Genomic DNA, 26,408 nt, shown 5'->3' with positions numbered 1-26,408 from the left:
CAGCATACTTAGTATACACCGCATGCTCACCCTGGCCAACATCCTTTTATCTGCAGAGAAGTCTCTTTATGGGACCTGCCTATCTCATGCTGAGCACATTAATTTAAGTGCTACATTAGTCACTTACACTTTTTCTGATCCTTCCCTCCTGTTTCTCTCTTCCATCATAGTCTTCCTTCATTTTAGATAGCTTATGCCTCTACACTCCAGCTTATACCCCTGCTGGTCACACTATCTGGTATTTGTAACCGCTCCAGTACCACTGTCTCTCATTAGAGGAACAGTTGTCTGGATTATGCTTTTTTTTTTTGTGTGTGCTATTGGTACAAGATCCCTTTGGGTCTACCTGGCTTGCATGCAAACAAAGCCTTAAAACGATGTTAGATTTCGTCATCGGGAAAAAGTCAGTAGGTAGGTACAAAGCCTCAGCCACAGAGTTACTAAAATGTGGCCTTCTGATAAAGGTAACCGCTGACTCCTCACTGTAGAATCTTCCCCTGGTGTCAGACTGGATCCAGAAAATGTTGAGCAGTACGTCAGTGTGCCGATCATTGCATTGATCGGCTCTGCTTCGAAAGGGATGTTCACTGTACTTATAAAGGCACCACGCTGGTGCACTGACATCAGTTCTGGTCTTTCTGCGACAACAGTGTGAACCCAGAAAACTACCTTAGTCACTTTTTGACCATCTTTTTTTTTTTGTAACTTTTTCTTTTTTTAAAACTTTTTGTGAGCAACGTTTTCCTCCCTGTGTGCTAGGGACATGTTCTCTAACAAACCCACAGGTTGTAAGCCTTGCGTGGAATGTCAGAGACAGATGTCGGTTTCTGATCCCCACTTAGTCTGTCTGTGGTGTCTGGGGTTGGACCACGACTCCACGCTCTGCACTAACCATCAGTTGATGGACCCAAAGGTGATCTGGGAGCAAACCATGAAGCTCCTAGCAGCATGGCACAGAAGACACATCCTTTCAGATCCTGAGGAATACCTGAGGAGTGTCGGTCTTGCAATCAGTCGTCGTCAAAGTCTGGCAAGTCATGGAAGCACAAAAAGACAACCAAACATCTTGCACTTTCTCCCCTCCATCTCATGCTTCTAGGTCGCGCTCCCATTCTCCTCCCGCAAAGCTTGAGGCCGGATCCGCTCCATTTCAGCCAGACTTCCCCAGAGCAACCCCTACCCAACTTGAGAAGTTTAATTTGCCCATGTACTCCATTTTTGGGGCACAGGTCCCTTTGGCATGCCTTCGAACTCCACGGAGCCAAAAGGTTGTCCAGCTGGTTCACAGCTGGCAATCCAGCTCCCAATGACAGCTAGGCCATCAGGGTCTGCCTCTGGATTCGACAGACTAAAGCCCCAAGGCCTACACCAGAGCAAGTCCTCCTGACTCCACACCAGATGTTGCTTGACTGTCAGACTTTGAGATTTCGCCGCTCGTCGTAGACACTTGTCTGGATAATGTCAACAGTCTAGCTCAGACTCTCTGCCCCTCGCCTTAGGCAGGCCTAGTGCAGAATTGGAGTTTTGGGGCCTGGGGTGGGGGGTGCATGACGATGCCTACCAGCTCTTGAACCCCACTGATGATGGCCAATAACTACCAAAACAACACCTGCTGCTGGAGCTGGGAGACACATCTCCAGATGATAGCCTGTCCTCAACTTTGGGACCAGCCACTGAGGAAGATGTGTCCTTTGCTAGGGTGGTGAGGAAGGCGGTGGATGTCCTCAGCCTGCAGCTTCCCTCCATCTAGGTTAAGACTAACGTCTTCATAATGGTGCCAGCCAGGGCTTTCCCCTTTGGAACCCCTGCTTCCCTTCAGCAGAACCCTTACAGACACTCCTAGGAACTAGGGGCAGGACCCGCACAGTTGTTTTTTAGTGCACAGGATGATTGCCTGCCTCTGCTAGTGCAGCTGTTTTAATAAAAATTATTAACAAGTGGTTATGTATTCTGAATTAGGGGTTTGTGAAGAAAATATAATAATGCAGAAAAATAATGCACGCATTTGAAAATGTGATTATGAAGAGTGGCCGCCAATGGTAAAATTGTACTTATTAGTGGATTAATATTGTGAAATGTTGAATATATGTTTGACTAATGTAGTAATATGTCATATTAAAGGTTATGTATTAGGTCCTAGTTTTATTAATTGTAAGCCTTAACTTAGCAAGTGTCTTGGCCTAGTTGCCAGGCCTCATGTCGGAGCTGTATTTCTTAACGTTTAACAAATGGCTGTCCTAAAGAGTTAAACTGTGATTTTCATTTCGCATTGTTTAAATGTGCTCATAACTAAAGGTTCTCATGAGAGCCAACTGCTAGAAGATGCTGTTCTTGTTTATGTAACAATTTGTGTGTAATGCGTGTGAGACTGACTTTCTCAGGAGAAGAACAATGGAGATACTGACTGGAGTAGAAGCTGCAACACTATTGTTACCTGACAAGCTGGATGATGAGGACATTGCAGGACAACCAATCAACGATATGTGAACGGAGTAATAGTAGAATTCATTGATTTTCGAGTTTGTTTGTTTGGACAAAGTGTGAACATGAGAATAGGGATTTCAGAAATAGTTTTACTAGTTTTGATATAAAGACACTGCACAGAGAGAAGACAGATTCATTGCCCTTTTCCTTGCTGACCAAAAGGTCACTATTTCCTTGTGCGTCTTGACAAGAGATGTGCTTAACTCTAATGCTTGAAGACTTTGCATTTTCTGAACTTTGATGCTGAATCCTGATTGCCTTGCTGATCGACTGATGTCCTGATGACGAAGACTGACTCTGCTTGCTGAACCACACTGAGGATAGGTATTATGAATTAGACTGTTGACCACCATGTGTATTTGCTTTTCCTTTTAGGTACCAACTGCACTGTTTTGATAGAGCCATAGTTAGATGTTTTTCCAAACTGATGTTGCTAAATTGTTTTGCATGAAGCCCAACATGCTGATTCTAATCTGATGATAGTTAAGGTCCCTCACTAATGAAATTGAAGAATTTCTCTGCTGAATTCGAATGTACGTAATCACTCAGACGCAGTGGACTTTATTATTCTACACTGTAACCTTAGAATGTGTTGTAGTTCAAGCTTTGATTAGATTGTTTCTTCCGCCGCTTTAGACAGCCAGTATTGTTTCTGTATGTGTTCCATTTGATTTTGAGATTAATCTACATGACTTTAGCATTGTTAATACAAGGAAATATTCTAACTTTTAGTAAGAGACGTGGTTATTCATGACTGGAAGGTCATGGTGCGTGACAATTACTGACTCCATTGATGTTATTGATTGTTGCTGATTATTGGTATTGAGAATTGATAATTGATCTGCATGTACTGGAACTATGGTAAGAACATCTTAATTGCGAGTCAAAAGGTTAATCGACCTATTTGCGTCCCCTTGAAAGTTTACTTATTAAGGTCAGACGCGCTAACACCTCCACTGCTCACTTCTGGGGACCCAGCTTTCCTAATCCACCACCCAATGCATTAAGGCATGTTGTTGCATGGCGCAACCATCAAACTTCATCCTAGTGCCTTTTCCACCCCTCCTTCAGAAAAGGAATCCTAGAGGCTGGGCACTTTTGGAAAGAGAATCTTTTCTTCGGCCAGCCTAGCATTACAGTTGATGAGCACTGCATGCCTCTTGGCCTGATACTCCCACACCTTGTGGGACACGGTTGCACAAGTGTTGCCCATGGTCTCTAGAAGAGGCCTGAGCCATACTGAATAAAGCCATTATTGATGGCAGGAATGCGTCAAAGTTCTCAAACCGATGTGTGTTGGACACCACTGATTCGCTTTGCAGGGATGCCATCTGCCCGGGATCTCTACGCCAATCACGTCTGGCTCCAATCAACTGGCTTCTTGGGGGATGTCTTGCCAGCTGTGAATGACATGCCCTTTGGCTCTTGCCTGTTCAGTGATGAGACTGATTCAGTGCTTAAGCAATTTAAGGAGGGTCAGGCTACTGCCAGATTTTTTTGTTATTCCCTAACATTGTGCAGCCACACTCCTCCTTTTGCCTTTTCTGTGCTACTGTAGGGGATTCCAGCTGGGCTCGCAGAACCAGCCATTCCCCTAATTTACCAAGCCACCTAGCCTTTTCGTTGCTGTGGATGCAGCTCTCACAGAAGATGTGGGAAGCAAATCCAGCGTGTTGTCAATCCGCTGTCTTTCCGGCTGCTGTAGCTTCTAAGCCCCTTTAGCATGCCCTCCACACAGCATAGCCATCCTGTTGGGGGCAGAATCAAGCACCATCTGTCCCAGTGTCAAGCAGTACCAGACAAGTGTGTGCTTCAGATATTCCCGAGGGGTTATGCTCTTCCCTACATGGAAACCCCTCTGCCCATGCCACCGATCCCAGAACAGCCAACGGAGGGCCATCTCTTCCTTTTCCGTTAGGAAGTGCAGCTTCTGTTGGCCAAAGGAGCCACTAAGATGGTGCCACTGCCAGAAGTAGGATGCAGTTGATATTCCCACCATTCGCCCCGTACTAGATCTGCTCCCCCTCAGCGCCTCCCTGAAGAAAGAGAAATTTAAGTTACTCAGGTCTGGTCTGTCCTGATCCTGGAGACTGGATGGTAGCATTGGACCTGCTGGATGCTTATTTTCACATCCCAGTGCTTCAAGCCCACAGGCATAGCCTGCGGTTCACCGTTGGCCACAAACGTTTCCATTTCACTGTGGTCTCCTACGGCCTCAGCAGTGCTCCCACTTGAATAGAAAATCAGAAGGAGGCACATGGGCATTTACAAGTTAGGACCACAAGTGGAGGTGGTCCCAACCATGAACCTGGGAACTATATGATCAGCAAAATAAAGAATGCACCAAAGGTGTCAACAGAGAAATCATGATTCATATCAAATAATCATCAGTGTCAAAAAAACAGTCATACAAGGGAGCCACAGCAGAATTCCAAAATAATGAACCAGGTCCTATCCAGCCAAATAATGTCAGTTTCCGGGTCTATTCTGCATGACTGCTGGCACTGAAGTACAGTTGTGGTAACCATAAGATTACTGAGGCATAATTCCTTTTGTCCTGATGATGAGCCTGTTATTTTTTGTTAAGAGATTAAAACACCGTTGACTGATGTACCTTGACTTAATTGCTATATGCGACCATTCTATATATGAGCATTGGTACTAACAAGTTGTGACTTGTCCATTGTGCTGCATTATGTCACCTTGATATGCCTAAGGTTTACTACTCCATTCATTGATGTACCTTGACTCAGTTATAAACATTTACGCCAAGTATGAGCTTTGGTAATAAGTTGTGATCTAGCATTTGTGTTGTATTACATCACTGTTGATATGCCCGAGACTGACTATGTCATGTGAATTGTCTTGTGTCCATCTTCCCGCTATTACTTTGTATAATTGATGTTAATAAATTTCAATGTTTTATCCACTTAGATTCCTTCATAGACTTCATTGTATCTCTGTGTATAGAAAGTAACTCCTATTGTCAGGTAAGGGACCATTGTTCCCTAGAAATAGTGCTCATGTGCCATGAATGCTGTACGCTCAATGGAGCAGGACTTAGATACTCTAGGGGCAGTGTTGAAGTTACATGGACTTTATGTATGCCGATCATATACAGGTATGTTAGATGGTAGCTTAGCGTTTCACTTACCAGAAGTAGTTTTCACTACAGAAACGTATGGAGACCCTTGCCATAGAGCCTTTCCCTGAGCCTGCCATGCCAGAATCATTGGACATGAATTAACAGACAGTCCATTCTTTGATTCCAGAATTCCTTGCTCAGTCAGATAGTTCTGCTTTCTTCCCTGCATACTAAAGGCATGCCCTCCCACAAAGTCGGGGAGGCCAAATGTTAGGAAACATGTAATAAGAAAATGCATTAGTCTGGGAGTTTCTATATGAAACAAGACAGTGCCATCATGGCGTCATTTATGACAAAAGTATGGTTGGTACACCACATCACTCATTGATTAATCCCTAGAAGAGTACAAGTTCATGATCAAAAACTGCGGTCCACAGATTTTAGTGCAGTGACAAAGTTCCAAGGATTATGGGCAATTTCAGCTGATGATGCCCTTGTAGGTTATCAAGGCTCACTGTTGTTTTGGTTCCAAGACCTAGGCTGGAGCCTTTTTTATCAGGAAACTGGCAGTCGAAGAAGAGGTGCCAGAAGAAGGAAGAGCACCCTTTTCACAGAACTTTGCCAGCTAGCAATGGCTCTGTGAGCCTCTGGGGATGGCCCTGTTAACTTTCCACATTGCAGAGGAGGACAGCACTAGAGTTTACTGCCTGAACAGGTGTTTTAGTTAATTTCCCTAATGGTAAATTTTGCGGGTATTCCTTCACTTCATTTTGGAAATGTGGACTCAGTGGTCCCATTGCGACTCATTTGATTAGCTCACTTCTTGACTAGACTGTGGGTGCAAGGGTCCATAACTTTTCTTATGGGGCACACTCCTCAACAGCAAAACCAAGGGTGCCAAATTTTGACTCCATCTCATATCTCGTTCTTCCACCACCCTAAACTTCCTTTCTCATTTTTTCTTACTCTTGCAGGTATTTAGCTCTGTTATTTCACTTTGTCACTGATTTTCTATCTTTTCCGTCTTTTCTCCTTTCCTGCCGTTGACTCTCTTGCTCTTTGTCAAAGCCTGATGAGGAATCATAATTCCTGGTGCTCACCCTCTAAGCTCATAGACTAATTGAGCACTACCCATACTGGGGAATATGTCTGCATACTTTTCTCCTCACATCCTCAAATGCAAAGGGTCCACCTGAAGATCCGAACCTAGGTCGCTTGCACTGAAAGGTGGTCCTGGTTAATCCTTCCTAGGTCTGGCACTCTGACCTGCTTCACCTGCTGCATACCGGATCTTGTATCCATGCCTCTGAGAAACATCTGTCTGTGGAGAGAGGGAACATGCTAGAACCCTTTTTATCATCACTCATGATTAGTTAATGGTTTCTGAGGCGCTGATCTTTCAGTAAAGGTGCTCTTCAGAGAAAACTACCTGTCCTATTTTTTGGTTAGACCAAATCAAAGACCTGTGTTTCTCAGGCCAGCGTTTTGTGACCTTTGGGAAAAACAAGGATGGCTGAATGTCCGACAAGCCCACAACTCCTATATGGCATTATCACTGCATCATCTCTTGCTGCCAGCAGCCTGGAACAAACATCTGTCCTCTGTCACAGCTCACTCCACAAGGCAAAAGTCACATTCTCCAGTTGTGTACCAGTTGGAAACATGAAAAGAGGTTACAGGGCCTTTCCAGCATTCATTTTCTATCACAATGCTATTGAAGCTTCTTACAACAGTAATGGAAAGTTTGGGCTGAAGGTCCTCCACAACCTGTTTACCCATGCCTAGAATGCCACATGCTGCATCCTCTCTTTGCTCTTCTCGTCAGATTTAGAATCTGCCAATAATTTGAGGATGGGAAAAAGTCAGGACTGAAGAATAGTATGTAGCTGCCTTTTTGGTCCCTCACCTGCTGTTAGTCCTAACCCTTCATCCATCAGAAAGCTCAATCAGGTTGCCTCTTTTTCAGTGGATGGAAACGTTGAGAGCTCAAATAGGCTCAGTGAATGACGTATTTTGTAAGATGCACATGAGAGTTGACAGTACCATTGTTCAAAGCTCTGCCTTTAACAAATTTATCAACATTGGATGCCTTTTCCATTCTATGATTAAGTGCCCAGTATGCACACAAGTTAAGTGGAAACTCCTGAGAACTAAGTCACCATAAAGGCATTTGATTTCCTCTCTGTAATTGGTTAATTAACTATAGATTTTAAAAACCATTACATTTACTTTGAGGAGACTGCAGTTTGATTACATTTTTGTTTAGCATTTTCTGCATATGTAGTGATGTTATCAAAAGTTATCTTGTTAGTTCCTCAAGGTGATCTGGGAGGTATGAGCTGGACCAGTAGAATAACATTAGAGCCCATTTTTGGTGAATGAAGTGGTTATGCTTTTACCTTTTGTTCAAGGCATTGATAGGTTGTATCTTTCAGAAGTTGTAACGGTAAATGTACGAATTAATGTTCAGATCTAGCCGTAGTCTGTAGCTAACATTTTTTACAGTAAATAGCATATTTGGTCTTCTGTAGGTTGTAGTTTTATTTAAAAGGTGTAAAGTGCAAGTTATTACTCAAGATATATTGTTTACATTTAAAATGAATAATGTATAAAGGAAAAATATATGTATGTCCCTGTTAACAAGATTCAGATATAGCTAGATAAACCATAATGTAGTTTGTGAGTGCATAAGCCAAGGTGATTAGTAAGTTGCCAATAATTGTTTTGTTTTTGTCCCTGTGGTATATATTTTCAATAAATCTGCCTGAGGATATTATTTGGCAACAGTAAAAGGACACTGCAGATAGCTACATTTAGCGATTATGTGAAGTTCTCAAGTGAATGTTACCCATTGTGACACTTTTTCTTCTACTCTTAGACTTACAGGAAAGCATAGGTAGACTACATCGGACAGTTGATCTGATGTACAGTGACAAGCTCATGAGTCATGTAAGTACATTCATTTTATACTGTTCTGGGCTGAAAAACAAATAACCTTTTATCACATCCAATCATTTACACTACAATCAGTAGGTGAATCTTTCATCCACTTACAAGTATCAAACAGTGATTTTACAGATTAAGTAAAATGATTTCATCCATATGCAATATTGATTTAATTTATCATTATCCATGAAGCCAGTTTATCTAAAAGTCAATCAAGACCTTTAAATGGTGTTAATGTCCTGACCATTGAACCAAAGATCTTCATATGCAAGTATCAAGATACATAGTGATGAAAGCGATAGGCCACCATATCATGCAAGGTGTGCACTCCCACTGAAAAATAATCCCAAAAATTAAAGATTTTGCATGGAGGTTCTGTATTCAGATTGCACATTAATTACGCCATAAAGCTGAAGGTTATAGAAGTCTATGATTTGGGAAAGTAGAAAATGTTGCTGGTTAGCTTACGGTCCTTGCCTTAAGTGCTGATAAACGTTTGAATTAAAGACACTCTTGATCTTTTCTAGTGACCTAATGTGATGTTGGAGGCAAATAAAAACTTTTTACAATTTTGCACTGGTTTTCACCAGTCATCTCCTAGTGTGTGCAACATAAGCAAAGCAGCTGGGAATAACATAAGGAAAATGAAGCAATAGATCCACGTGATGCCCATTCCCTTTTATATTGTTTAATGACAAGAGTCACTGATGGGACAAAGCTATGACTTTTAATCTTTATCTATTGGAAACAATCACGGTCACAAAATTATGCATGCAACCCCCTACCACACAGTGATGCTCAGTGGCAAGGGGCAAATCCTAAAAAGGGGCCTAATTCAATGTCCCCTTCAAAAGATTCCCCTACCACTCCATCCAGTTTGTTTAGAAGATCTTTTTTTCACTGTAATATTACAAGAGTTAAACATTTCCATGTTAAATGTTTTCTATTTTGAAATAAGCCACACTGTATTTTGTATTCAACTTGCTAAGGTATGTTTGTTCCCTATACCTTCTTGCCAAGACACCCCATCCCTGCAAATGTGTTATAACTGTTAGTCAATAGCATTGGCAGCAGGCAGGAATCATAGGTAACCTTTCTGTGTGGCTTGCAATGAGAACCACATTTTCAGAAACCTATGGAAATGCATTAATGTTATTTTTATTTGTAAACATTGCACAAATGAATAAGTGAAATCAAAGACCACTCATTTCGTTATCAAACAGCAAGAGTATTTTAGAAGGAAAGCGGTTTTTCAGAAATTTCATTAGGAAGAAAACACTTATTGAAAGAGACTGAAAGCTTTCTATGCGATTTCTTCAGCAAAAATGGGTAGATATACGTGTGCCTATATAGGGGTTGTTTTCTTTGAGGAGATTGTGTTAAAGTGGCCTTACGTTAATGCTGAAGAAAATAAACTGCTCTTAAATTGTGGTGTTAGTTCAATGATACTTAAACTAGTTTTTTTCTTTTATTGAAGATATTTAATGTGAACATAGGAGAGGGATGGCATAGACTGTGTTTTATTTATATGACATGTCGATTGACATTGCAATGTGTATAAAGAGTTGCACATAAGATGTTAAGGTTAGCAGCTAACATTCCCTTATCTGTACTGCAAAAACAAGATTTATCATTTTTTAATGGCCGTGGGCTTTACATAGTGTGGTCATATATTCTGTTGTTCTTGTACCATCATGAGTGAAGGCAAATCCCTGAAGGAAAGCCTGTCATGTAAGCAATAATTTCACTAACATTTTAATATTTTACACCTCCTTAAAACATTGTGCTGTCCAGTTTATTTGTGTTTTAGGTAATATTGCTGTCGAACAATCTTCACAGTATAGTAAAGCAATCTCTCTAGGTGATAAACCCTGCTTCCTGTTGCCTCCCCATTTCCACTTCCCTCGCACTTTATTTTTCTCCTTTCACACCTGAGAAGTTAGTTCTCTGTAAAATGCAATCCATGTCCTTTGCGGCTCCTTTCTCATTATGCTTTCCCACCGCTCCTGCTGCAATGAATAGAGAAATCACTCACTGCAAATGTGGTCTCGACTATCGAGCAGCATTGGGTTTTTCTGTGTTTCTTTTCAGTTTGAGTCTGAACTTCCTCAACTGCCTACCATGGAGATAAGGAAAAGGCTTTCAACCGCTACTGTTCCTGTACAGATACAGGAAATATTTCCTTCATTGTAGGTTCTCAGGTAGAAGAGTAGGAGAAAAATAATTATAAGTAAACCTGCACACAGCACTTTGAGGCAGCCAATATTCTTTTTTTATGTCTTTGTTTTGATTTCTTTGGTTAGAAGCAATCACTTTTTTGTCATTGTTTGCCAGTCGTTGCTGGTGCCCGGCTTAGGACAAGCAGAGAAAATACCTGAGGTCAATTACTGACCCTGGGTCTGAAACCGATTCAGGTAAAGAGTAGTGAAGGATAGCGAGCGAGAGAAAGATGGAAACAGACAGATTGAGACAGAGAGATTGGATAGAGATGAAGAGAGAGCAAGAGATATATAGAGACCAATGGAGATATAGTGGAGATGAGGGAGAAAACGTACAAGGGAAAAGATGACAAGAGATGCAGGAGTTGAGCTTTAGGAAGAGAGAAAAACGAGAAATAAGCTGAAGGGAACCATGAAGTTAAGGGAAGATCTATAAAGATGGAGCTAGAGGGAAAGATGTAGAGAGCTATGGAACAAAATCAATGAGAGAAGGGCACAGTGGGAGAAGTAGCACAGAAATGTGACAGGAAGGATAGAGAAACCTCAGACGAGTGATTGGAAGGAGCAGGAACTGACAAAGAGGAAACAATAGATAGCAGAGGTAAAGATGGCATGAGACAGAAGGAAAGGTAGTGCAGTAGACCGAGCACTTGAGTTGTAATGAGGGCTAGAGGGAAAGCAGCCAAGCAAGACTGAGGCAAAGAGTGCAGGAAAGAGAGGACCAAGGAGTAATAGGTACAGTGGAAGTAAGCTAGACACAGTGACTGCGTTTTTTTTTAGCTTAAATAGATACTCGTTTGATCTCCGTTTCCCTGACTCGCAAGCTAAATTGGTCAGCAAATTCTACCCTTGACTGATCATCAGATCCTCCTGGTGCACTTAGGAATCACCAAATCTCTGTCAAAACTAACACTCCCTTTTATCACACACTCAATGAGTTTGTCAACCACGCCCGATTGACCTATTAAACAGACAAATTACAACATCGGCTAAGTGTCTTCAGCACTTGTACAATAAATAATACTCCTGAGTCTTAGACCACGCAGGGTCCGTATACCAACAACCACATAGGCAATTTTTGAGCACAAAGCACCACACACAAGTGAAGTTCGACGACTTCCCTACATATACCCTTAGGAGTACGCACACTCCCTAAACAACTACATTGGAGCGTGCAAACTCCCTATACATCACCTTTCACCTGTGATTCGCTTAAGCAGTGCAAGCGCAAAATCTGTTTCACTCAGAAATCACTCTAGGGATGCTGAGAACATCTTCAAAGAAGCATTGGCAAAACCCACGTTTCGGGAAAGTAATCAAGTGGTATCTCTACATTAAAAACATGGTAATCTGTTTAGGGGACATAGTGACGTAAACGTTTACTTTATCTAAGACTGGGAAGCCATGGTGACCTTCCTCTGCTAACAAAAACTGGGAGCATGTAGGGCCTTATTTGGCCTTTGATAATTTATTTAAAAGGAGACACGTTAGAGGTTTGATCAACCTTTTGACTCCACTAAGTGTGTTCCACCGTGGATATCAGAATGTACTCCTGGCCTAAACTGCAACAGTATCCTATGTTCAACTAATCATCATCAGCAAATAGGAGTCTGTATTTTCTAACCCGCCATGGCCCATTTGGCCATGAGTAACTACACCTTTTAATAAAGTTAGAATTTTATTTCACTATATTAACAATGCCAGTATCACATAAATCAGCACTAAGTGATAAGCATATACAAACATCACAGGCTGACCAAAACGGCAGACGAATCTCAACTTAGATAACGCGTTTATCATTAAACATTCAAGGGTTATTGTACAGATCAACATCAACAATAACTGCGTGAGAGAAATGGCAGACGATTCTTAATAGATTAATAAAAGCAATCCTTTGTTGATAACAATTATTGTAACAGTGACACACTAATTAACCCTGTAATTCGAATGGCATATTTGGACTTCATGCATAAAGGAAAATTGACAAAAACATATTTTGGAAAACATCTGGCTAAGGCTCTAACAAAATAGCGTTTGGTACCTAAAAGAAAAAGAACAATATCTATGATGAAGACAGTTGTATTTTGTTATACCTCTTCTAAATGGATCAGCAAGCTTAGACGTCTTCGTCAGTGGAGCACTCGTCAAGTCCTCATTGGCAGGGGAAAGTGAAGGGTATTGGCTCGGCCACAATTGGGCTCTAAGGTAACGGAACCAACTTAGAGAAAGCATCAAACTAGGGAAATAGCATTAACAATCAATAGTAGTAGTAGTGGTTACGCGATGAGGCTAAAGGCTGGGAAGAAGGGGCATCTGCAACGGTGCTTCTCCTGGTATGTGCAGTTGGGATAAGTCAAATCCACAAAGGTAATTTCTCGAGCTCTCATTGGTAGGTACATCGGGTGTTTGGAGTATAACTAATAAACATTAATTCTTAAATCTGTGATTTAGTTAGACAGTCTTTCACACGTCGATGACCTCCTCCTCTTCTTCCGCTCCCATCACCAGCTCTCGTCCGGTAACATTTTGTGGCAATCATAACTCCAGTCAGTGAAGCCATTGTCACTTCCTGGGAACTTCAGCTTCTCACGCACCAAAGATACAAATGTATCCGTAGCTAGTACATCGAATTACAGCAGACAGTTCTCACAAGAGAGTTTAAGACATCAGTTTGTTTAACATTTCAATTATTACATTTGGTCAGCACCATGTGAACAAAGAACAAACTTGAATTCTGTGAGACAGAAAAACGTTCACAAACATTTTCTAATGCATGAAACTTGACATGAGGCCTTCTCAAATAGGCCCTTCATCTCTCCATTGGTTATGTCCATTTGGTTTTATAAGTAAAACATTTCATTAATTCTAGTTAGTATACATCGCAAATATATATTAATTATGTATGCGCACACTACTTCTTTATGCAGTTAATTTTCATTAATATGTCATACTTGTCATGGCTGCCACCTACGTGGGCACATTTTCAAAACACTGGATTTCTCTATATTAGCATAATTCATGTCAATTCTTAGTTACTATAAACACAGAGTATGGTGTTCACTTATATTATGGAGCCGCTGGCGAGCGATTTCGCCTAGGGTTCCTCAAACACGCACTGAGTTTCCGTGTCGGGTGCTGTGGAAGGTTGTATGGTGGGTGGAGTTTCCTTTACGGACTAGGTTGTCTCACACACTATATAGGGTCATGCCTCATCATATGACCAACTAGCCCCACCCAGGTAGGACAGTGCCACCTGGGCGGACTCAACCTCACCGTTAAAAGAATAGGAGGGAGTGCGTAAATTCAGTTTGTCTGGAAAAATATGGGATCCACCTATTCGTGGTGTCTGCTGCTGGTAGACCAGTCTAGAGAGGGGAACGGAGTAGGTGCTTAGCGAGCGCCTCCTTTGGAGTTTGTGTGACTATAAGGGGACACTCCCCCTCCTTGTGACCTGGGGCCATGCTCTGTGTGTTTATGGTTCTAGTTATAGGGAGATAGTATGGGTTGGTTCTTCTTGTTTTTCTCTCCCTGACACTCTTTCTTTGTTTAGAATTCTTAGTTACTAATCAATGCAAATTTATTAGTAACTAATTCAGCTTTCTCAATACCGCTATTCATTCGGCTTTGGAACTCTTTTGAGAGAGGCCAGCACAGAATATATGATGTCCCAGTCCAATCCATTAAGCCTGGAGATTGCCAATAATAACCTTGGAATAATTGTGTCTTGGTATTCATAGTGCAGGGACCAACTGACTCTTATGAGAGAATATGAAAGGGAAGACACATTCTTGTCGACTACATCAACGTAAAATAGCCAGAGCTGGTCACACTATTTGCCTTAGACGTTCAGAAACGTTCTATGAGCTATGTAAAGTAATTCAGTGAATCGGCTTGGTTCTTTTTCACTCCTGATGTTCTTTTCCTTAATCCCCATTCATCCTCTACCTCTATTTAAGACTTTGACATTCTGATCAAACCCAAACCAGAAAGCACTGGTGTACACAAGTGTTCATATAACGTTTGAAATGCCTCAATTTGGTACCTCGATGAGATAGCTGAATAGATGGCTTTGCATTTGTTTTTGTCTTGTGATCTTACAGATTTGAGACAGGCTCAGTTAGGCAGTGTTCCATTTGATTTGAAGTTTCCGTCAACCTCTTAATGTGTTTGCCTCATGATGTAATTGCTGAGAAGTCTGTAATAAGCTGAATTTTTGACTGGATGTTTACAAGAATATGGAGCCAGCTAGTTTTTTTTGGTTGGTGTTTTTCCCTACTTACTTTAGTTAGTACATCAAGGAACTGTACATTGTGGCCATTTGATCAGTCCATTGCCCCTGTCAACAACATGACTTTACGAATCAGGTGCAGTTAACATAAGTTCGGTGGCATGTGTAGCTGCAGATTCACATGCTGTGCATAGTCCGCCGTCTGGTGTTGGGTCGGAGTGTTACAAGTTGTTTTTCTTCGAAGAAGTCTTTTCGAGTCACGGGACCGAGTGACTCCTCCTTTTTGGCTCCATTGCGCATGGGCTTCGTCTCCATCTTAGATTGCTTTCTTTCCGCCATCGGGTTCGAACGTGTTCCTCTTCACTCCGGGTGTTCGATTGAGGAAAACTTTGAATTCACCGAAATTCGTCTGTATTGTTCTCGATCGCGCCCCATCTTGCATCGACACCTCGGTACCGGCGGACACACACTTTCAGTTGCCCTTCGGGGCACCCGCGGCCAACCTGGGCCTGGCCAGCGCGACCGCAAGAAGCGTCGAAGCCTCATGGACCGGACCCCGTTCTGATTCTGCCCTCGGTGCCACGCCAAGTATCCCTACACAGATCAACATCGGGTCTGTAATCTGTGTTTGTCACCAGATCACCGAGAGGATACTTGTGAGGCCTGCAGATCCTTCCACTCGAAGAAAACCTTGAGAGACCGAAGGGTGAGAAGGCTACAAATGGCGTCCAAGAGCACCGAACGCCTCGACGCGGAAGAAGAGGAGATGATCCACACTGCCATCTCCGTTCAAGGATCCGATTCGGACGAATCCGACGTCCACCGACAGCGGGCCAGCATGTGAGTACGCTTGCCCTGACCCTGACCAAGACCAAACAAAAGGCCTCGGGGACGCCACTGCCGGAAGGCCATGGCGCCACCCGGAAAAAATCAAGTGGTGACCAAGTAACACCTTCGGCACCGAAAAAGGCCACACCCGCATCTAAGTCTTCGGACTCGAGTCGAGACACAGTCTCCGAAAAAATTTGACACCGACCTGTCGAGTCGAGACCCCGAATGTCTCTTTCAGAACCGAGGCCTACTACCGCCCCGGGCATTTCGGTACCGAAAAAAACGGCTTTGGAGCCGAAAAGACAATCCTATACTGAGGAACATGGACTTTCAAAACAGCTTAAAGAGAGCCATAGATTTGAGGAAGAGCTTCAACAAATGGAGGAATTTGATGACAGACAAGCCAGGATACAGATCCACAAGGATACTGGCAAGATCCTCACGGCACCTCCCCTCAAATTTAAAAGAAAGCTGGCATTCCATGGACGTATGGACAATGATCAGCCAAAGGCTAAAGTGCCAAGAGAGCAATCTCCGCCACACCAGTTTTCTCCAGCACAGTCTCCTCCTCATTCTCCTCAACGAACTGTCTCTCCACCTGCTACACCTACAGCACAGTCTCCCACACACACTATGCAGTCACATCAAGACACAGATCCGTGGGATCTTTATGATGACCCTGTGTCAGACAACAGCCCAGAGTGCTATCCATCTAAGTCCTCTCCACCTGAAGATAGCACCTCCTACACAGAGGGTTTGGCTAGGGCTGCAGCTTTCCACAATGTAAGAATTCACACTGAACCACTCGAGGACGACTTTCTTTTTAATACATTGTCCTTCAACACACGCAACATACCAAAGTCTACCCATGCTCCTGGGGGATGCTCAAACATGCCCAGCAGATATTCCAGGAGCCGGTTAAAGGGAGGGCCATAACCCCAAGGGTAGAAAAGAAGTATAAACAACCACCTTCTGACCCAGTATTTATCACGCAACAGCTGCCCCAGATTCGGTAGTGGTCAGTGCGGCAAGGAAAAGAGCTAACTCGCAGTCCTCTGGAGATGCTCCAACTCCAGATAAAGAAAGTAAAAAGTTTGATGTGGCAGGAAAGAGGGTAGCGTCACAAGCAGCCAATCAGTGGCGCATAGCGAACTCACAGGCCCTCCTCGCAAGATACGACAGGGCTCATTGGGATGAGATGAAGGACATTATTCAACATCTCCCCAAGGAACATAAAAAGAGAGCTCAGCAGGTAGTAGAGGAGGGACAGGCAATAACAAATAACCAGATAAGATCAGCGTTAGACTCAGCTGATACAGCCGCAAGAACCATAAATACGACAGTTACCATTAGGCGCCATGCATGGCTCAGATCATCAGGTTTTAAACCTGAGATCCAACAGGCTGTCCTCAACATGCCCTTCAACCAACAGCAGTTATTCGGCACACAGGTGGACACAGCCATAGAAAAAATGAAAAAGGATGCCGACACAGCCAAAGCGATGGGAGCGCTTTATTCATCCCAATACAGAGTGACATTTCGGAAGCCTCAGTACAGGGGGGTTTCAGGCCTCAGATCTCAGAGCCATCCACCTCACAAACAAAGCCCACATACCAAACACAATATCAAAGAGGGGGATTTCGGGGGTCCTTCAGAGGGCAATTTCCCAAATCCAGGGGAAAATTCCAATCTGCTAAGCAAGCCACCAACAACAAACAGTGACTTTGCCATCACCTTCCCCCAACACACATCCCCTGTGGGGGGAAGACTGAAAATGTTCCACAATCAATGGTCAAACATCACAACAGACACATGGGTACTATCAATTATCCAACATGGTTACTGCATAGAATTCACACATTTTCCTCCAGATATTCCCCCAAAAGCACACAAACTTTCATTGCAACATCTGGCAATGTTACAAACAGAGGTGCAGGCACTGTTCACCAAACAAGCCATAGAACTAGTGCCTCATCATCAAAAAGGAACAGGGGTCTGTTCCCTGTACTTCCTCATTCCCAAAAAGGACAAAACGCTAAGGCCAATATTAGATCTCAGGACTCTCAACCTCTACATTCAATCAGAACACTTCCACATGGTGACACTACAAGATGTAGTCCCATTACTGCAACAGGGAGAATACATGTCAACACTGGATTTAAAAGATGCGTATTTTCACATACCCATCCAACCAGCTCACAGAAAATACCTCAGGTTTGTTATACAAGGGAAACATTACCAATTCAAGATATTACCCTTCGGGATAATAACAGCCCCTGAGTATTTACAAAATGCCTTGCCGTAGTAGTAGCAGCATACATAAGGAGACAACACATGCATGTATTCCCATATCTCGGCGATTGGCTAATAAAGGCCAACACTCAAAAACAGTGTCAACATCACACACGTTATGTAAAAGATACCCTACACACACTAGGGTTTTCGATAAATTATCAAAAATCACACGTGCAACCATCCCAAATTCAGCAGTACTTGAGAGCTACACTCAACACTCAAAAGGCGCGTGCAAGTCCAAGCCCACAAAGGGTGCAATCATTCCACACCATGTTGCCAAAAATACAGCCTAATCATCACTTCACAGTCCGATTTGTGATGAAACTCCTAGGCATGATGGCATCATGCATCGCAATTGTCCCAAATGCACGGCTACACATGAGGCCCTTACAACAGTGCCTTGCAAAACAATGGTCGCAGGCAAAGGGTCATCTCCAAGATCTAGTGTTGATAGACCGCCAAACACACTATTCGCTTCAGTGGTGGAATCCCACAAATTTAAACAAAGGGTGGCCTTTTCAAGACCCTGTGCCTCACGCCATTCTCACAACAGGTGCATCAATGATTGGGTGGGGAGCACACCTCAACAATCACAGTATACAGGGACAGTGGGACAGCAAGCAAAAGCAGCTACACATAAATCGCTTAGAGCTGCTAGCAGTCTCTCTAGCACTAAGAGCCTTTCAACCTCTTCTGGCTCACAAACACATTCTTGTCAGAAGACAATATGACAACAGTGTACCACTTAAACAAGCAGGGGGGGAACACACTCATCGCAACTTTGCCTCCTAGCACAAAAAAATTGGCATTGGGCAATTCACAACAACATTCACCTAATAGCTCAATACAGTCCAGGAATTCACAGTCAATTAGCAGACAACCTCAGTCGAGGTCACCAGCAAACTCACAAGTGGGAAATACATCCCCAGGTACTACACAAACACTTTTGTCAGTGGGGGACACCAGACATAGATCTGTTCGCCACAAAACGCAAAATGCCAAAACTTCGTGTCCAGGTACCCACACCCTCAGTCCAAGGGCAATGCTCTATGGATCAACTGGTCAGGGATATTTGCTTACGCTTTTCCCCCTCTCCCACTCATTCAATTTCTAGTCAACAAACTGCGTCAAAACAAACTCAAACTAATACTTATAGCACCAACGTGGGCACGCCAACCATGGTACACCACACTGTTGGACCTCTCAATAGTACCTCACGTCAAGCTCCCAAACAGGCCAGATCTGTTAACACAACACAAACAGCAGATCAGACACCCCAATCCAGCGATGCTCAATTTAGCAATCAGGCTCCTGAAATCTTAGAATTTGGCTATCTAAACCTGCCAAATGAGTGTATGGAATTCATTAAACAAGCAAGAAAACCTACCACTAGGCAGTGTTATGCGAACAAATGGAGAAGATTTGTTTTCTGTTGTCCAGCAAAACACATAACTCCGTTGGATGTGTCCATACAAGACATCGTAGGATATTTACACCACCTACAAAAAGCAAATCTAGCTTTTTCATCCATCAAAATACATCTCACTGCAATTTCTGCTTATTTGCAAAATAAACAGACAAAATCTCTATTTAGGATACCAGTCATTAAAGCATTCATGGAAGGTCTAAGATGAATCATACCTCCAAGAACTCCACCAGTACCCTCGTGGAATCTTAATATTGTACTTGCACGACTTATGGGCCCACCATTTGAACCCATGCACTCTTGTCAGATCCAATTCTTAACTTGGAAAGTAGCATTTCTAGTGGCAATCACTTCATTACGAAGAGTTAGTGAAATACAAGCTTTCACGATTCAAGAACCATTTATACAGGTACACAAACATAAAGTTGTACTACGCACAAATCCAACATTTCTACCAAAAGTCATCTCACCGTTTTATTTAAACCAAACAGTGGAACTCCCAGTCTTCTTCCCACAGCCAGTCTCAGTGACATAAAGAGCACTGCATACATTAGATATAAAAAGAGCTCTAATGTATTATATCGACAGAACAAAAGCATTCAGTAAAACCAAACAGTTGTTCGTTGCATTCCAAAAACCCCATACTGCTAACCCTATATCCGAACAAGGCATAGCCAGATGGATAGTGAAGTGTACACAGACTTGTTACCTGAAAGCTAAAAGACAGCTACTCATTACACCAAAGTCACACTCCATTAGAAAGAAAGGAGCAACAATGGCCTTTCTGGGAAACATACCAATGACAGAGATCTGTAAGGCAGCCACTTGGTCCACACCTCATACTTTTACCAAGCATTACTGTGTAGATGTGTTTGCCACACAACAAGCCACAGTAGGACAGGCTGTACTAAGAACACTATTTCAAACAACTTCAACTCCTACAGGCTGACCACCACTTTGGGGAGGATTACTGCTTTGTAGTCTATGCATAGCATGTGTATCTGCAGCTACACATGCCACTGAACGGAAAATGTCACTTACCCAGTGTACATCTGTTCGTGGCATGTTCCGCTGCAGATTGACATGCGCCCTCCGTCCTCCCCGGGAGCCTGCAGCCATTTAAGTTATAATAAAAAATTGTACATATGTATATAAACATTCCTTTACTTAAACTTTGTACATACATCTCTATCCCATTGCATGGACATCTTTATATTCTCACTCTATCGCCCCGACCTTACCCTCTGCGGGGAAAACAAGCTAAGATGGAGTCGATGCCCATGTGCGATGGAGCCGAAAAGGAGGAGTCACTTGGTCCATGACTTGAAAATACTTCTTCGAAGAAAAACAACTTGTAACACTCCGAGCCCAACACTAGATGGCAGGAACTGTGCATAGCATGTGAATCTGCAGAAGAACATGCCACGAACAGATGTACACTGGGTAAGTGACATTTTCCATATATATATATATATATATATATACATATATATCTGTAAATGTGAAGGAATTTAAAACTGGAGGCTAAAAATTAAGTTGTGTCCCTCAGATTGATTTGTGTGAGCAGTGCAAGTGCATCAGACAGAATATAGGTTGGACAGTGGGTGGCCTGTACTGAATTTGGAAAAGCTTTTCATTAAAATTAGAAGTTTGTTTAAAAAAACAAAAAAAAATAGTGTGAATTAAATAAAATATTTCTTCGAGTATGTGTTTGAATGCTTGTTTCCGTTATTTTGTGGTTCAAATTATTGAAATTTCTTACGCCGGCGTCCCCGGATGCCAGCAACAGTGACTCAGTGGGATTTCCCTAGATTTCAATAATAATTCAGTGGGGTCTTCCACCCCCGTAGATTCCATTAATTATTAGGTGGGGGTCCATATTAGTGAAAAGGTTAAGAATCTCTTATTTAGAGTATTTATTCTACTTTCTGTGGTCATGCCATTATACTTTATCTAACAGTATTCCTCACTACATGAGTTGGGAGCCTTTGCAGAAAATAAACTTTGGTTATTTACCAATGGCATGTCTTTCCTTCTGTTTTTGTAATTATGCCTTCCTGGGTAAGGAACCAGTTTCCCAATACCCAGTGTTTACTTGCCATTCTCTACTCACTGCATATCCTCTCCTTCTAGTAGACAGCCAGAACAGACCTGAGAGTGGCTGGCAGTATGGGCCTGATTACGACTTTGGCAGAGGGGACTACTCCGTCACAAACGTGACCGATATCCCGCCCGCTGTGTTACAATTTCTATAGGATATAATGGAACTTCTAATATGGCGGCCAGGAGATCTGTCACGTTTGTGACGGAGTAATCCCCTCCGCCAAGTTTGTAATCGGGCCCTGAGTATGTGGACAAATCCTGGTGGGACATATGGGCTGCACCTGCTTGCATGCTCTTGAATTAATTCCGATTTTGATCATCAACTGTAATTTAGGTGGTTTAGGAAGAAGCCATTTTGTAGTAGATGATGTGTTTTTCAAGAGAGCCCATCTAACTAAGAGAACCTTAATCAATGACTGGTATTAATGTTGAGTGACTTGCCAGGAAATTAAGCTGTTTATAGTTTACAGTCTGCCCTGCTGCCTCACTGGTTTCTCCAGCCTAGGACAAAGGTCTTTTCTTCATCCCCTCCACAGTGTATCTTCCTCTGTAATGGTTATAAGTCCTAAAATAGGTTGGTCTCATCCCCCCTTTTTTCTCCTTTTTTGCTTATTTTTAGTGTATCTCCATATTCTTCTGAACATTGCCATAATATATTGTTCTCCATACACCAGCTCGAGGGTTTGGAGTTGCGTAACAGACTGTTTTTTCAATCAAAATCACTGGCAATGTTTCTATGTCAGATTTAGTTTATCAAACTAAATATTCTCCAATATTTGAGGCTCTAGCTTAAGCTGTTGCACCTTTTCATGCATTCTTCGAACTCTGTGGTTCTTGGGGATTATGATTTACAAATTGGTGACCCTAACTGTAAGGTTGCTGCATAGTGGAGACTGTCTGATTTTTAATCTATTACAAATGTTTGAAGGTCCAAAATCTAAAGGCGATCACACACTTGATCTTATATTAACTAATGTCCTTTCATTAGCAATGGAAAACCCCTCCCTCTAACATGGGCAGACCATTTTTTAAATTCCATTCCACCTGAAGAATGTGGATATTCAGCAGGAGGCTGATATGCAAATTAATGTTACTGACCCCTGGCTTTGTATATCTGATCATTTAGAAGACATCTGCACACAAGTCGATATTAATCTAGCTGATGGAATTGATGAGGCTGTTAATTCCTTTAATGTGGCAGCTAAACAAGACATCAATGTGTCTCAGTCTACGGTGGATAATCTATCTATATTTTTTCATGAAAAGGTACAAAAGATTTATTCGGACTTGGAAGGGACGAGGACATATATTCAAACAGAATCTATCCAGAGCCTCACATAAAATTATTTGGTACTTTGCTGACAGCTTTTGAACAAATATCTATAGTATAATCTAAATTGGCTGTTCAAAAGGTTAAGTCAGGTTCCCCAATGTATGTTTGTCCTCTGCTAATTTTGTCATGGGAAGTATCTTCTCTTAATGTTTTGGTCACTTCACTACTCAATTTTTCACACATCCAAGGAAAATGCCAGAGTGCCTTGAAAAGCTCTTGCTCGACTGCTAATGAAAAAGGAAAATGCTGAGACCTACCCCTTTACTGCTAGCAATGGTTAAAATTATAGGAGGCCTGATGAATGCCCAGATCCATAGTTGTATTGAAATAAACTGTATCCCTCACAGGTCTCAGGCTGGCATTTGTGCTGGTTTTAGTACAGAATCAGCACCTCTACAAGTTACATAATTTATCAGACCTAACCTTGATTTAGGAAACAAACAGTGGTTTTATTTCTTGATTTATCTGCAGCATTCAAGACTGGAGAATGCAGGCATTCTGGACAAACTGTTGCAATAGATAAATTCTTTTTTGGCAATTGAACAATGAGCAGTATTCTTACCACCTTATACTTCTTGTTTCAGAGAAATAAGGTGTGGCGTCCCTCAGGGGTCGGTGTGCAGCCTCATCCTGCTTAACATACATCCAGCTTCTTTGGCTTCTGCAGTGCAGCTGTAGAGTTTCAACATAGTATCATATGCAGATGACACCCAGTTGATGCTTGCATTGCAGCATCTGGATGATACTACAATTGTAAACATCAGGGGAGTCTGTTGGTAGTAGCAGGCTGGATGCGTAGCAGTTATCTACAGCTAAATTCAGACAAATCTGACATTTTTGTCTTCTGAAATGTATCACCATTTGACATACAAAGTATAAGGCTATCAGAGCTGAGGGAGTCCCGGACTCCAACATCAGTGGCCAGAAATCAAGGGGTGTAATTGAATCCTGAACTATCATTCCAACCACAGTTGCAAGCAACTGTTGCAGTCTGTTTTACCTTATCAAAATCCTTGAGAAAGACGTTGATATTTCTACCAATTACCACATAAAATGATAGTGTTCATGCCTCACCTCTAAGGTGGATTATGTTAATGTACTGTATTTGAGTGTACCAATGAAAGTGTTATATTGGCTGCAAAGGGTGTAAAATGCTGCAGCAAGATTGGTCTTGAATGTTCCAAGAAGGCAGTCTGTCCAAAAAGGTCTGGAGCTGTTACACTGGTTTCCAGTTAAGTAAAGAATAAAGTTTAAAGCTTTAATGGACACCAATAGAGCCATGCGCAAAAATAGTTCCCTTTTCTTTAGGGAAAGTTAAAAGATGTGTACCTCGGTTTTATGCTCAGCAAGCCAAAATCTACTTGGTATTCCCTGGATACATAAGGGTAAAGCAGACTGAAGGTCTTTTGCTTTCCAAGCTACTAAACTATGGATCTTTTTGCCAGACCAGCTTCGAAGGACAGTTTTAGAACTAGCCTTCAAGGCCAAATAGTCTACTTTTCTTTACGCCATAAAGTTTTTAATTACGTAAGAAGAGTGCACTACCCACTGTTTTTGGCTACCTGCTTTGTGCTGGGACACCTCCTTTGGAAGGAGCTGATTGCACTCTAGAAATATTATTATATTTATTCATAGTGTCTATGACTTCCCCTTCCGCAAAAACGTGCCTTTTGCTGCCAATTATCTGATCTCCCAGTTAATCTTGTAGCTAAATGTACTTTTGAGACCTTGTCGTTTTCCCTGCAGTAGTTATGATCTCCAACTCTGGATGGGAACTCTTGGTTGCTGGGGGAGCTACTGATGCAGAGTTGAGTTCTTGGTGTCAGACTTTAAATCAGATCTGCCAGCCTTCAATTTGTTTGTGTTTATAGTCACATATTCCTGTTCTTTCACACTCTACCACGGCCCTCCTCGTCCCGGAACCTCCGTTCAGCAGTGGTGTCTCAGATACTGCTTCTTTCCAGTCCTTCAGCAAGACCGATACCTTGCTGCTATAGATAAGGTGGGGTATCTTGGGGACTGGCTCTCCCACTTGCACCTCCTGAAACCCACTGAAGAAAGCCTGTATTGATGGGGCATTGTACCGGAGATGGTAGTTTAAAAAAAAGAGCCAACTATTATTTTTTTTTACCAAATTAATGCTGATTTTGAAAGCAACGGTATTGGCAATTGCATATTACATTTTTGTTAAATACAGTACAGTGGACAATTTGTTCTAGAAGCACAAGGTCACAAATGTTTGGAAAAGTAATGATGCCACCCTTCACGGGCGGACATTACTTTGGTTGTGTTGTTTATTTTTTCATTATGCTAAGTATATTTAACTTGGAATTACAGTGGCCCAGTATCAAGACTAGATGTTTAACAAATACATTGATGCTTTTCATATTTTTCTTTTGTAGGTTCCATATCAGTTACATGCAGTTCTTGTTCATGAAGGCCAAGCGAATGCAGGGCACTACTGGGCATACATTTTTGATCGGCGGCAAGACCGGTGGATGAAATACAATGATATTTCTGTCACAAAATCTTCTTGGGAAGAGTTGGAACGAGACTCTTTTGGTGGCTACAGAAATGCTAGTGCCTACTGTTTAATGTACATCAATGCTAAAGAGCAGCACTTAATACAAGGTACAGTAACTCAAAAGTAATTCTCGTGTTATGCATTATTGCCGGATAATAAATGAATCACACAGCATTTATAAAGAGGTGTGTCTTTCTGAGCAGTCTCAAAATGTACAAATTACTTAAACATGCTCATGCACAGAAAATGTGGTGGTTGCTAAAATGCTTATGTTCGATGGCATCTGTCGCTGTAGATACACATGGTATGCATGAGCTCGCCATCTGGTGTTGGGTCGGAGTGTTACAAGTTGTTTTTCTTCAAAGAAGTGTTTTCGAGTCACGGGACCGAGTGACTCCTCCTTCTGTGCTCATTGCGCATGGGCGTCGACTCCATCTTCGATTGTTTTCTTTCCGCCATCGGGTTCGGACGTGTTCCTGTCGCTCCGGGTTTCGGAACGGAAAGATAGCTGAAAACGGAAGATTTTCGACGGTATCGTTGCGATCCGGTTCGAGATAGACACATACGACGACGCGTTTAACATCGAAGCGCTTCGGTACCCTTCGGGGTAGATTTCGGCACCCCGTCGGGGCCTAGTCGGCCCGACCGCGTGGAGAACAACGCCGATGGAACGGACCCCGTTTCGATTCTGCCCCGAATGCCACAACAAATATCCTTATACGGACCTACACTCGGTCTGTAACCTGTGCCTGTCACCCGAGCACAGCGAAGAATCCTGTGAGGCCTGTCGGGCGTTCCGGTCCCGAAAAACTCTGCGCGACCGTCGAGCGAGAAGACTGCAGATGGCGTCCACGCCAAAGGAGCGTCGACAGTTCGAGACAGAAGAGGAACAGGAGGAATCCTTTTCCATCCAGGATTCAGACTCCGACGAGCT

The 26,408-nt window shown here is 42.5% G+C and overlaps 1 protein-coding gene across 5 annotated transcripts in view; it reads left to right on the top strand.

Moving 5' to 3' along the window:
- The window catches only part of USP25 (ubiquitin specific peptidase 25), a 465,144-nt gene that overhangs the window by 215,304 nt on the left and 223,432 nt on the right, over positions 1-26,408 (top strand). For all 5 annotated transcript variants that reach the window (XM_069204108.1, XM_069204107.1, XM_069204111.1 and 2 more), the window contains 2 exons: positions 8,448-8,518; positions 25,353-25,581. In XM_069204108.1, the coding sequence (XP_069060209.1) occupies positions 8,448-8,518; positions 25,353-25,581 (300 nt within the window). The remainder of the gene's footprint in view (positions 1-8,447; positions 8,519-25,352; positions 25,582-26,408) is intronic.

The sequence above is a fragment of the Pleurodeles waltl genome, chromosome 8 (assembly GCF_031143425.1).
Source record: "Pleurodeles waltl isolate 20211129_DDA chromosome 8, aPleWal1.hap1.20221129, whole genome shotgun sequence".
Classification (NCBI taxonomy): Eukaryota; Metazoa; Chordata; class Amphibia; order Caudata; family Salamandridae; genus Pleurodeles; species Pleurodeles waltl.
The sequence above is the reverse complement of the archived record's forward strand: the minus strand, read 5'-3'. Positions and strand labels throughout refer to the sequence as shown.